This window comes from Cygnus atratus, chromosome 8, assembly GCF_013377495.2.
Source record: "Cygnus atratus isolate AKBS03 ecotype Queensland, Australia chromosome 8, CAtr_DNAZoo_HiC_assembly, whole genome shotgun sequence".
NCBI lineage: Eukaryota > Metazoa > Chordata > Aves > Anseriformes > Anatidae > Cygnus > Cygnus atratus.
Genome location: NC_066369.1, coordinates 12,913,268 through 12,926,832, shown reverse-complemented (window position 1 = coordinate 12,926,832; position 13,565 = coordinate 12,913,268). Strand labels below are relative to the sequence as shown.

Below are 13,565 nucleotides of genomic sequence, written 5' to 3'. Positions count from 1 at the left end.
TTTTTTATTTTTTAATTTTTTTTTTTAAGACACCAGCCGTTCCTGGGCAGTGCAGAGCTCCAGGGCAGCAGAGCAGAGTTACACAAGAAGGCGGCTACGCATGTGCCAGCTGTGCCAGATGAGGCTCAGGCACGCTGCCAACTCCCTGAAAGAAATCACAGCCAAACCATCTCCTGGGGAATGTGCCAAGTGATGGTGAATCCCAGAAAAGGAGCCTCTACTTCCAGACCGACAAGGGAGTGAAGTCAGTCACCACCAGGCCATGCGATGCTATCCAGCTTGGCTTTGGCCTTGGCAATGAACTCCTCAGAGGCATTAACAAGCGGAGGCCGGGGAGGTCCCATGGGGATGCCAGAAACAAAAGTCATTACAGCTTTCGTCTGTGCAACACCAAAACCTGGGCAGATGAAAGCAAAAATCAGGTCACTTACAGATCATTTCACTCAAACCAGTCTCTGTGTAGGTGTCAAAAAAGCAGGAGCATACAGTGTGACCTGCCATCATCCAGGCTTTAAGCGCTCCTCGGAAGTGAGAACAGTGCAATGAAGAAGAGATCATCATGTTTGCAGGCAGGAAAGACATTACAGTGAAAATTATGCCTACTTATTACACTTGTTTATTTAATATATTGATACTACTGTTGTTTCCCTTCTACAGATAGAGGGACAAAGTATTTTCTCAGACATCCACTTTACTTTTTGCAACCCAACATTTGCAGCCTCATAGCTATCCCTGATGCAACCTACAGAGTACTCACATAGAACAAAGCCTTGGGAGTGGTAACATCCTGCTGGCGTGTGGCAGTGACACCAGGCACCTGCTTAAACCTCTACGGGAAACTTCAGGGGACCTACCTGTCCATATCTCAAGTCTTCTTATGCATCTCTGAGCACTTCCTCTGACTTTTAACCTGAAAGCTCAGCCAGATTCATCAGGGTTTATATACAATATGTATAGCAAAAGCATGTCAGACCCTTCTATTCATTACATGAAAACCATGAAACATCCCAGTCTCCCTCCAATACTCTGGCTTGGTTGCTTTAAATTGCTTTTTATATTACAACTTGGTTTTGTTTTTAAAAATCATTCCATTTCAGAATACTTTGGCCTTATACAGCCTGGAACAGGATTAATCTTTAATTACAGCAAGGAAGGAGAGACAAGTATCAGAGCTGTGTTATCCTACTTGGGCATCACCACTTCAGAAAAATGACTCTCCAGAAATGATGTTAAAACGGGCTTTTGGAGGCAGAAAAGGAAAAAAAAAAAAGGCAAAACAAACCAAACACAGAAATAGGATAAGAAAAAAGAAAAATCACAGAGAGTCACAGCTTTGAAGCTCTTTTTGCAGCAGAAGGAAGGAAGTGAGAGTGGGTTCTGTCAGGGATGCTTGGTCAGCTCCCTTTGAGATCCCAGCTGCTATCAACTCAGGAAACTGCATAAGCAACAGTTTCTCATTGTGAAATCTTTCAGGAAGGAAATTCTGAGGGTACTGCAATAGGAGAATTTCTGGAGCATTGAGTCTGCATTTTAAGATATAAGAAGGGACAAGGGCAGTGTATAACTTACCTAGTTTGATGACAAAGTTGAGAAATTCCCCAATGAGAAACTAGAATAGACAAACAGCAGCTTATTCACCCCTTCAAATTTTGAGATGTAAAAGCACCTAGAGCTATTATGATATTTACATTACATGCAATTGTTGCACAGCTTTAAAAAAAGCCCTTGGCCACCTATCCAGCCTGTGTGAAATACTAACTCTACTCCAGTGGAACAGGGGAGGTAGGGGTGGCTATTAGAAAGCCATCATCTCAGTCTCATTACTAATGCTCAGGCTGTCTCTTGCTGCAAACAGTCTGAGAATACTGGCAAGTCTCACATCAGGCTCTAAAGATTTTAAATCTGAATAGATCAGATGTCCTTTAGACGTTCATCTTGCCGTCATTTCTATTTTAAGGCAAAAGAAGGATGCATCAAATGTCCCAACGGGACATTAAAACGCTGAGTATAGTTTGTATACTGATTGCTCAGAACTCCTCAAAAACCTTCAAGCAGCCCAAGACCAGGAGGGGTCAGAGCTGAGCTGATTTGGGACAGCTTTCTGCATTACCTCATGTAAGCTATCACCAGAATATTCCTAGCCAAGGGGCTTGGCCACTGTGGACTTGTTCAAGGAAAAAGGCCACGCCATTGCCTGCTCTGCACAGATGAGATCTAAGTGTTGAAGGATAAGTAAAGAAGTCTTCGTTAGAAGTAAGTCAGTAAGGACTGGTCAAAATGCAAGGAGAGTGAATTATAAGCAGAGGGTTGGAACTGAAAGAAATTTACTCTAATAAAGGTATCTCAGTGTATGGGTGACAAAACCACATAGAAAAAAACACTCCCAGCGCAGTTAAAGGAGAAAGAAACCTAGTGGGGACAGCGAAAATACTGTACCTGATACTTTTGTGCTAATGCATGGTCTGGCTTTGCAAAAGCTTGCAACATCAGATTGGTTTTTCTACCCAAATAGTTGTATGTGCTGCCAAAGACAAACAAACAAACAAACAAAGCAATTAGTAAATGCAAAGGGGGAGCTTAGCACCACTGAAACAAAGTAGCCATAAGCATTCCCTATTGACATTATCAGAATGCCACTGTTACCTTCCTGCAGTCTATGAATGGTTAATAGTCAAGCATCAGAAGTATGCAAGCCCTATGGAAGAGTTTAAGAGATCAGATTTCTCTCCCCAGTTCTTTCCAAACAGGATTATTTTTCAAAATTACAAATAAAAAGAAATAATTGGGCAATACTGAAGTTCAGCATACTAACTGTACTAAGTTCAGAATACAAACTTTCCAGTCATTTGTTCTTTTAATGGATCATCTACTAAAAGCTAAGGTGGCATGCAGGAATTCATTTAAGCCTAGTACAAGGGGCAGAAGTCAAATCAGAAAACCTCAACAAGCATTGTTGCAGAGCCCATTTCCTCACAGACTTCTCATGTGAACTAAAGTAAATCATTTTACCTTTCTGGGTTTTGGTTCCTTATCCATATAATGAAGATAACAGTGATTTCCTACTTTGAAAAGTTGCCATGAGCATAAAGAAATATGTTGAAACCTAAGGGTAGACTTAGTAGCATGGTTTACTGGTGGACTTTAGTACTAGGTTAGAGGTTGGACAAGACGATCTTAGAGATCTTTCCCACCTGAATGATTCTATGGTCAGCTTACAGACTGCAGCAATAATCATCTAAACTAACCCACTCTGAGGTCCCAGATGATACGACAGTCCCAACATTAGCACTGGAGCTAGCTTGTCTGTCTGTTCTGTACTGTGCAGCTTTACCCCAGAGAATCCCCCAGGACCGTGACAGAGGACAGTCACAGAACCACCGTGCAGACAGTGGAAGATACACCAGTAAGGTGTGTGTGGGAGGGGGACAGGAGTCCAAGCCGTACTGACCTTCCAACTGCTCCGTTTGCCCCTACTGCCAGTGCACCCAACAGTTGCTAGTTTGGCATGTGGGGAGAAAGAGAACATTTTTACTTCATTTAACAAAAGAAAGAGGAAAAAAAAAAGGGGGGGGGGGGGGAGGCATAGCAAAACTATCTGGCACTGAATGTCCAGGATTATTTTTTTCCTCAAGGCTGAAGCAAGAGAATGCCTTAGAAGAAGTCATTTAAAGGGGAGCCTCTTACCTCATCCACCCCATAGAGAAATGCAAACTGTTCGCTCTCATTCTTGTTTATGCACTGTGCAAGGTCCAAGAGGTCTGTGTCACTAAACTTCACACCCTGGAAGGTGGGGATCTGCTCTCTTATTCCATCCAGCAACTCTTCAACACGAACTGTGCATAACAGCAACCTCACATGAAGAAACACATCCCTGCTCTGGGAGATTTCCTTGTTTCCTCCCCAAGTGTTAGACTTAATATTTACAAGTTAATCACTTTTGGCCTAAGCTTGGTAAACTATACAGTTCTAAACCAAGCCATCAGACGACTTCAATGTCATTACTTCCCAAAGTTACAAAAAAGGTATTTTCTCTGAAACATTCCTTTTGCCAGATCAGAAATAAAAACCCTGGATAAGTGAAAACTGAGCAACGAACTGGCAACAAAGAATAAATATAAATTCATACAGCCAGAAACACCACATAACCTGATGCCTAGGGCAAACAACTTATGATCTGTATTCTATTCCTTATTCCTCTGCTAAATATTAAGGCTCAGGTTTCACATGAGAAACCAAGAGAAATGGTGTTCATTGTCTTGCAAAAACTGGGATCTAACTGTGGTTATCCAGGGCAATTATCTAGCCTTGCCCACACTAATTGCAAAGCCATAGTCAGCATCACCTCCTCCATTCCGGGTGTCACAGAATCAGCAGCAGTGACCTTTTCCGGTGTAGAAGAATTCAACTTCTCCAGTTTCCAGTCTTGGATTCACCTCCCATTTTGGGGAACGATGCCAAGCAGAAGCCCTGTACTGCTGGCAGACCAGTCACCCCAGCTGCTGGGGTTACTCAGGGTGCTACACGTCTAGGGGCTCAGGAAGAGCTGCGTAACAAGTACTTACTCTTTACACCCGTCAGAGGAGGAATGTGATAGTAATAAAATGGAACCCCAGAGGCTTCAGATGCAACTTTCTGTAAGAAAGCAACCAGTTCATCTGGAAGAAAACAACCAAGTACCCCCGTAAGACAAGGAGACTAGCCGCAGTGAAAGAGTTCAGATGCACAGCAGACAGGGTCTGGGGACAGGCCATCCACAGCTCGCATACCCTGCACAGCCAATAATATAAAAACCTGCACACATCACAAAAATCAACTGTAACAGAACTCAGTGGAAGACCCTAGGGAAGGCAAAGGTGTTTATTTCAAACCAAACTGATTTCAGTGACTCACACTCATTCTCTTACAGAAATACATACTCTCACACATCCAAACTTCAGGACTTCAAACACCAGACCAAGTGGTCTCTCCCACTTGTGCACAACACAGAGGACAAGGGATGAAGTTCACATCCACCTCACTGGGGCGCTGCTCAACTGGTGATAGCAAACAGGTCCCTCAACAACCTTTTTTTGCACCATTTTAGGAATCAGAGAGTTATTACAGTTTACGTTCTTCCCGAGAATCTTTTCATTGCATCATACATAAATCTTAGACAATCTTTGCATTGGCATGGCAGAAAGAATAAGTCAAAGAGCCACGTGCTGAAACCTTGCTGTCATCCTACTACAATCACAGCAAAGACCTTCTGCTAATCTTTGTGCTGTTCCTCTGTGCTTACCAGTTTGATTGCCACTGATTGTGTCCTTGGCTATCAATTCCAGCCATTCTGGCAATCCACTCCTGTTTCTTCTGGTGCTTTCATATAAACAATTCCGTTCATAATTAATCCGGACAAAATTTAACATTTCTATTACAAATCTTCACATCATGTGGTTCTTTTACATTATGTTCATCATGTTGAAAGCAAAACCACTCCATTTGTAAGTTTTGAGGTAACCTTAGGTGCACAGAACAAAGAGATGGATAACCCTGCTAGGGGCAGAGGTATGCCACAAAGTCACAAACATCACCTCAATAACAAGGGCCACTGCTGTATCAACAGCTTATTGAGTTGGTCAGTGTCCACCAAGGGTCAGCACAGAACTGACTGCTTTCTAGAGCAGCCCAGATCAAGCACAAACTCAGTGCTCTATTTTAAGACGGCAGGGTAGTTAACTACTCTTTCAATGAGCAACTCCTCTTTTCACAACACGCTAACAAAATATATCCCAAATGACATCCCTCACGCTTTTTATTGTGAGACTTCTTGAAGACCATCCTTGAAAAAAAACATTCTCCTTTTAGGTTTTGTTTTCTCATGGTGCCAGACATGGCACAGGTGTACAAATATTACGACCAGAATATTTTCCAAAGAAGGAAGAGAGCACATGAGAGAGCTATGATAAAGGATTACTGCACAGCTGAAATACCCACCCTTTCAGAATATCCTTCAAGATGTGGAATCTGGAAGAGAAATCTTGCAAGCAGCTGGAAACTCCTCTATTTCTCAGAGGAAAGCCACGCTTCCTCCACAAGGAGCAGTATTATCATCACTGGTCCTCAGAGTTCTTGAGCTATCTTTTGCCAGAAAATACTGCTAGTGGCTTGAGGGCAATAGAACAGGGCCTCAGGAGGTCTGGCAATCACATCTACTCACCTTTGTTTGTGGGTTTGAAGAAGAAGGGGGCTATTACAGCAATACCACTAGCACCTATGGCTGCTGCGTGTCTTGCCTACGAAAGAGAGAACAGAAAATACCTGAAGGTACATCTGCTTTTTTTTTACTTATTACACACATAGTGAAAAGGAATTATATCATATACACACCAGGTCTTGGGACTCTGGTAGACTTAGTGCTCCCACATGAATGATCACATGATCTAGTCTGCACAAGAACAAATTCAGAAGGTTTTAGTGATGGTGAAAAATACCAGTCTGCCTAAATGAATCAGTTCAGACCAGGAAGCCACAGAACAAGAACTTCACTGGGCTAAATTAAAAGCACCTTTGCCTGTCTGATCCTGCCAAGAGTATTTTCCAGGTTCCAGTCCATCAGTCCTGTTTCTGTGTTTCACCTTTAGATCCACACAGACTGTAAGCCTTCACATCAGTTTATTACTGCTCACTATCTCCCTCCTACTCCAAAACACCTCCTTGTCTCCACATCTTCTGGCAGCAACTAAGGAGAAGGCAGAGGCAAGTGATAGAAGACTACAACAGGTGCAGGAGACAGAGAAGAGACTTGCACTTAGACACATGGCTGAAGATACAGGTTGAATTCCTTCTTCTGCCGCTGACTTTGCACACTTTACACCACAGCTTCCCCCATACCAAATAATTTAATGAATATATTAAAAGGTTAAGAAATGCTCACGGGGCTTTAAATAGCCCTTTCTTTCCCTCCATCCTTCAGTGTACCGAAGAGGAGCACTCTTACAAGCTCCCCAAGGAGTAGGAATGGATACCAGCTAACTGGCAGCGACAGAAAAGCAGGCTTCTGTGATAAAGGAGCTGGGGAATAAAGCCCAACAACAAAATACACAAAGGAAAAAAAAAAAGCTATCATCAAACGTTTTTTTTCCTGGCTATACATGTCTTAAGCAAGCCTATATAATGACATGAGATTTAGAATTCCCCTGTTTCCTCTCAGCTACTCACTTGTCTTTTCCTTGGCGCACCCATTCTTCTGCCAACTGCTTCCTCTCCTGGATGCTAAGGGACAGGCCTTCTCCTGTGGTGCCATTCACTGTTTCAACACAATACAACACAGTTGCTGAGGCCTGGCATTGCTTTTCCTGAAGGCAAGTACTGACAATTTTGATGAAATTACGCAGAATTATATTTCCTCCGATTCATTTTAAGATAACAGTGGTCTGCACCAGCATCTGCAAGAGGATTACAGCATTATCATCGCTAAATGCTTGCATCCAAAACCTGGGTGTTTCAGCTGCTGAAACTGTTAAACCTTCTTCCCCCAGCAATGAGACAAGTGCACGAAGGGACAAGCAGCTAGCCAGGTAGGGGGACTGTCATTTCTCCACTCCAAGGAAAAAGTCTGAAATTTGGTGAGTGGAACCATGTATCTGAGGCTAAAGCACCTCTTGAACAGAAGGAAATGTCAGTATGCTCAGTCACAAAACAACAGATTAAACAGACAGCTGAAGTCACTAGCACGCTCCATTTTTCATTCTGCCACTCCAACTGAAGTTTCAAACAGAAATCTCAGCACTGGCTTCAGCTTACTAAAGTACACCAGGCTGTGAACAAATGTGATTTAGCAGATGCTGTATTATCTATCCAGCCACCCCTAAGCCCTGGCAGCAGCCCCTTAGATGGAGGCAGAAGAAAAGGATGAGAGCAGTGACCACTCCGGTATCACCCAGTGCATCAGAGGGCTCCTTGGAGAAGCTCACTTGGCTTTGATGAGCCCATCGGATTCTCTGAAATGCTGAGCGGATGTTATTTAAGTCAGATGATTATATCCTGCTTGGTCAACGGGAAGAATCATTCAATTGGGTCTTGTCTGCCAGCACAGCATTACCCATTCATTGCTTCATCGAGTCACTGTATGAAGGCAACACTTATTTTACCCCGCACTGAAATGGTGCACAGGCAAAAGCAGATCTCTTAAGTATTGCTTACACTCTTTCCACTGATGAATATAAACATCACTGATGATCCCATATCCGCAGTCCCTCCCATTACAGCTCTTATCAGGCAAGATATCATAGGTTTGCTATACAGGCAAAAGGGACATAACACAGTTTCTGTGGAAAAACAAAACAAAACAAAAAAAACTTACCAAAGATGTTCTTCACATTCTGCTCGCTTACCAGGTAATCCACATATTGGCGAATCACTGAAAGATTGACTTGTCTGAAATGAAAGGAACCGCAGCAACCTTAGGAGCCTCAGCAACTGTAAGTCTCTATTCACAGAAATTTTAAACTTAGAGATTCAGTAATCAAAAATAAAGACATGTATTTCTGACATCTTGGATTTGTACACACACAAATACCCCAAGGTATGACACCTTCAGCATGTGTTACATTCCACAATAAATTAGGCAAACTCAAATCTTTTGGACTGTTAGGGGAACCAAGAGTTCCTTGGGACCACAAATATATTTGTGCACATGCTGGCAAACAGTTAAACTATACTTGTAACTGCTGGACACAGAATGTGTAATAGTGTCTGTTGCATGTGACTTTGACCTCTTTCTCTCTCTCATTAAAGAATGAGGAAAGCAACAGACTTCCCTGACAAACAACGGGAACTGAATTCTAGATTTATTTTCTCTCCAGAGCAAATTTATTTTGTTTATCAGTGTGTAATATTCCTTTGCTGTCTTCATACATTTCCACTCTCCACATAACATGTTGCAATAAATTCAAGTAGTAATAATAAATGAAATCAGAAACAAGTTTCCTTTAAATTAAGAAACTAAGCAGTGATTGCAATGCAAATGAGTTCCCTTACTGTGATAGTACCCTGCTTTACAGTATTTTTCAAAAGTAAAGGCTTATATTCAGAAGAATGTATTAGCAACTCTCAACCTTCTCCCTCAGAAACACATACGGATCTTGACAAGTCAGAGAAGCTCAGGGTCCTTTCCTGATTCCAAACAAGTCTATCTTGCAACATCAAAACACAGTAAGGACGCATCTGTTTATCATCATTTCTTTGAGGAAGGCAGAATTTCAGCTCTTGATTTGATGTTATTTTTGGAACTGTGCAATCCTTGCAATATTTTCTTCTGGTTTAAACTAATTCTGTGCACACATGTATACACTTAAAAGCTTGCATGAGATAGCCAGGGGTAAGAAAAGGGTAAACAGACATCAGATTTAAACAATTATTGCCCAGTTCACAAGAGCTCTTCTAATCAGGACTGTGATTTGCCTTAAGTTTGAAAACACTCTATTCATATGACCTTACGGTGATTTAATTTGCATCTACCAAAACAATAGAAAAGCGGGTGAAAGACTGATCCAAACTCTCCAAACCCTGACCTACATCACTTGCTGGGGAACAGGAGGACGCAGAGGCTAGGGGAACCGGAGAGAGTTTCTCACCTAGAATTTTCCTCCCTCATCAGAGATCTGATTTAAAAACCAATCAGATCTGATCTGTTCCCAGTAAAAAAGGAGGAGAGCGGTGTTTTAAGGGAACAGTCGACAGAGCAATTTGACAACGCTCCACGCCATGATGCAAGGTAACGCTTACCCATCGGGAGTCATGGGAGTGATTGTAGCTGCCACGAGACCCTCGAGCTTCTTTCTGGGTGTCATTGAGCTGTCTGGAAAAGGAAGAGATAAAAGTGATTCCCACCTTTAAGCTTTGTTTCAACTCACTTCAGTTAACAACAAAACTGGACAGGCAAAGTTCATAAAAAGTGGACTTTGCGAGGGCATTATTTTGGGCTGAGAACAGCACTTGGAGACAATTTTGACAGCTTGCTGCAGACGGCACCATCCCAGGAGAGGAACGGGCGCAGTAAGTGCTGCTGCAATTCAGACATCTATCTTCCTTCCCGACATACAGATTACGGTCTGCCGTATGCCCGGCAGAGAATAAACAGCTCGCAGCGAGCCCACACCGCCCCGCAGCACAGCGACCCCGCCGGCCGGCGGCCTGCAGCGGGGCGGGCTGAGAGCCGAGCGGGGCCCGCGCCCAGGCCGCCCCCAGAGCCCCCGAGGCCGCTCGGCTCCCCCCAGCTCTCCCCCGGCTCCCTTCCCTTCCCCTCCTCTCCCCTCACCTCCCCTCACCTCCCCGGCGGCTCCGCGGCGGCAGTGGGGGGGGGCCCCGCTCCGCTCCGCCTCAGCCCGCCCCGCCGCGGGGCCGGGCCTGCCGCCGGGAGGCAGAGGCCGCAAGCTTTCCCCCCGAGTTGGGGGCGGCTGGGGCGCGGTGGGGAGATTCGGGGGGAATTTCTTCTGAAATACCAAAGTGCAATCGCATGGCATTCAGCGAGGGGCTGCACTTCGGTCACAACAGCCCCACGCAGCAGCACAGGGTTGGGGCGGGGAAGTTGCCCGGTAGAAAAGGACGAGGGGGTGGTGGTAAGCCATGAGCCAGCAGCGTGCCCGGGTGGCCAAGAGGGCCGAGGGCAGCCTGGCTTGTATCAGGAATAGCATGGCCAGCAGGCTCGGGAAGCGATTGCCCCTCTCTCTGTACTTGTCACTGAGCCCGCACCTCGAGCCCTGTGTGCAGTTTTGAGCCCCTCTCTACCAGAAGGACAGAAAACCAGAGTTGGGAGGACTGAGGGAACTGGGGCTGCTTACTATGGAGCAGAAGAGACCGAGTGAAGACCGCATCGTGCTCTGCAACTCCCTGACAGGAGGCTGCAGTGAGGAGGGTGTCGGTCTCATGCCATGGCTTAGGTTAGATGTGGGGAAGAAACTTCTTCACAGAAGGGGTGGTTAGGCACTGGCACAGGCTGCCCAGGGCAGTGGTGGAGTCGCTTACCCTGGAGTTACTGAGACATGTAAATGTATCACATGGTGATGTGGTTTAATGGTGGCCTTGGTAGCATTAGGTGATCGTTGGACTCGATCTTATGGGTCTTCTCCAACCTAAATAATTCCACGAGTTATGGCACAAAACAAACAAGCAGAAGACAATGGCTAATGGGCTGCTAAAACCGCTGCCCACACACAGCCCATGTGGCTTTTGTTTTCTTCTCCCACATGTGGTTTTGCCAGATGTGTAGCACATGCAGTGCAGTCTGGGCCCCATGGAGAAATGAAGCTCCTGCACAGCACAACACTCCCCATCCTTCCTGGGGAAAATCATCTGGGTTTTCTACACCTGTTTCTCATCCCTAGAGCAGGTGCAAGGAAACATTCTGCCTTCAGCATGCACTTCCAGATCTTCCATTATAACGCGTTTTCTAACTGTCTAGTATCTACAAAACAATCCCCTGTTGTTGTGTGCTCTGGGAGCACATTTTTCATGTAGTCACATAATAATCTCAGAGGTTGGGATTCTGGTATTCCTCCTCCATTCCAAAATATGCACGCTGTGGGCTATTCACACTGTGATCACTTTCTCTGGGATTTGGCTTCACTAGCAGGTTCTCACAAAGCACATGTATTTTTCCTTTCTTTGAGGCTCTGAGAAGAGCCTTTCTCGTTCTTCCAGACATCCCCTCTTCTCTATGCTCTTTCCATCCATATGGGTAATGTGGAATCTCTTTCTCCAGACTGAACCATCCCAGCTCCATCAGCCTCTTCTTGTAATAGATTCTCCAACTCCGTAACCATCTTCAAGGCTCTTCATGGCACTGGCTCTAGTAAGTCCATGTCCTCCTTGCAACAGAGAAGCCCAGCGCCAGCTGTGTCTCTCCCGTGCTGACCAGAGGGGAAGGATTGCCTCCCCCTCAACCTGCTGGCAAAGCACTGCCTTAATGCAGAGCAGAATACTGCTGGCTCATGTTCAGCTTGTCCAGCAGGACCCCCAGGTCCTCTCCTGCCAAGCTGCCTTCCACCTGGTGAGCCCCCAGCAAGCACTTGGTTGAACTCCATGAGGCTCCTGTCAGCCCAGATCTCCAGCCTGCCCAGGTCCCTCTGGATGCCTGCACAGCCACCTGGTCTGCCAACCTCTCTTCCCAGCTTTGTGTTTTCATCTGCAGACCGGTTGAGGGTGCTCTCTTACCCATCATCTGTGTCACTACTGAAGAGCTTAAGCAGTATTTGCCCCAGAACAGTATCTCTAGCGAGGTTCAGAGGCAGTTCAGTGCTGCATAGAGACATTTAGAGGAAGTTTTGAAGATTTTTTGAGTATATTAACAATTTTAGATCTACTTAGTGCTGCTGGCAAAACCTGGCCACATAAGCCCAATGCATTGACAGCATATGAAAGTTTTACAATGGGTTGAAGTGGATTTGAGACAGGGAAGAAGATAAAGGATGGTGATTCCTAGGTATTAGCTAGCACAATTGTATGTTAATGACCCAAAGATAAGGGAACAAAAGACTGTATGAGTAGGTAATGGAACCAGCAAGAACTAGCTTGACTGCTGAAGTCTGTCAAAGACAGGAAGGCCAGAAGATAAGCAGCAAGGAAGACTTCTGGCCTTCAACAAAAGACCACCAGAGTATGCCAGACGACCGACCACCCAAGGACACCAGTACGCACACAAATAGAGACAGAACCTATGTTAATGATTCTTCGGAGACCTGATGAATATACAAGAGACTTACGGGAAATTAAATGAATATGTATTTGTCCCACTAATATAAGCACACTGCCATAACCGTTGGGGCACAAGTTAGGTGGAGCTATCCCCCTTGTGTCCAGCATGTGTGCACAGCACCGAATAAACATACCTGCTTTATAACTATTCCGAGGTTATAGAGTCTGTTTTCCACAAGTCAGATTAGACCTGCTTAGAACAGTTTGTAGGAGTTACAGATTGGTCTAGAGGGATTTTAGAGCTGCTTAGTGCACTTCAGAGGAATTTTAGAGCTGCATAAGAGTTTAGAATTGCATAGTAGAGATTTAAAGATATTTTAGAAGTATTTAAAGGTATATTATTGCTGCTTACAGCAAGACACAGGAGCTTTAGTTTAGAGGAGCTCTGACCGTTTTAGAAGAGGTACAGGAGTTTTCAGTTGTTTAGAGTACTTTACAGGAGTTTCTGCACACTTTACAAGACATTAGAAACATCGAATGGTTTGGGTTGGAAGGGACCTTAAAGCTAGTCCAACCCCCCCACCATGTCAGGGATCTTTCACTAGATAGGTTTAGAGCTGTTAACAGGTTATAGACTTGTTAGATCAGCTCAGACAGGCTTGGAGCTTCTCCGCACTCATCAGCATGATCGAGTTTTAAAGGATCAAAGAGAGGTTTTAGCATTGTTTCTCTAAAAAACAGTTTCAAAACTGCAGAAGAGTTTTAGAGCAGTTGCATGGAGATAGAGGGTTTTGAGACCTATTTTGTGGTATTTTAGTATTGCTCAAAGCCGTGTAAAGGAGCTTACATGAGATTAGTGCTGTTTTCAGAGTGGTAAAGTGGAGGTTTTGGAG

The 13,565-nt window shown here is 44.6% G+C and overlaps 1 protein-coding gene across 13 annotated transcripts in view; it reads right to left on the bottom strand.

Moving 5' to 3' along the window:
• NPL (N-acetylneuraminate pyruvate lyase) overlaps positions 1-13,565 on the bottom strand; it is a 32,910-nt gene continuing 19,345 nt past the window's right edge. For 10 of the 13 annotated variants that reach the window (XM_050712141.1, XM_035537538.2, XM_050712140.1 and 7 more), the window contains 11 exons: positions 9,766-9,838; positions 8,342-8,415; positions 7,198-7,285; positions 6,367-6,424; positions 6,197-6,272; positions 4,563-4,655; positions 3,685-3,833; positions 3,449-3,495; positions 2,437-2,521; positions 1,570-1,609; positions 1-397 (listed from right to left, as the gene is read on the bottom strand). In XM_050712141.1, the coding sequence (XP_050568098.1) occupies positions 246-397; positions 1,570-1,609; positions 2,437-2,521; positions 3,449-3,495; positions 3,685-3,833; positions 4,563-4,655; positions 6,197-6,272; positions 6,367-6,424; positions 7,198-7,285; positions 8,342-8,415; positions 9,766-9,838 (935 nt within the window). In that variant the 3' untranslated portion in view covers positions 1-245. Of the gene's footprint in view, positions 398-1,569; positions 1,610-2,436; positions 2,522-3,448; positions 3,496-3,684; positions 3,834-4,562; positions 4,656-6,196; positions 6,273-6,366; positions 6,425-7,197; positions 7,286-8,341; positions 8,416-9,765; positions 9,839-10,297; positions 10,356-13,565 lie in introns of those variants that run through there. The other 3 variants (XM_035537547.2, XM_035537546.2, XM_050712142.1) reach the window with 3 other exon arrangements.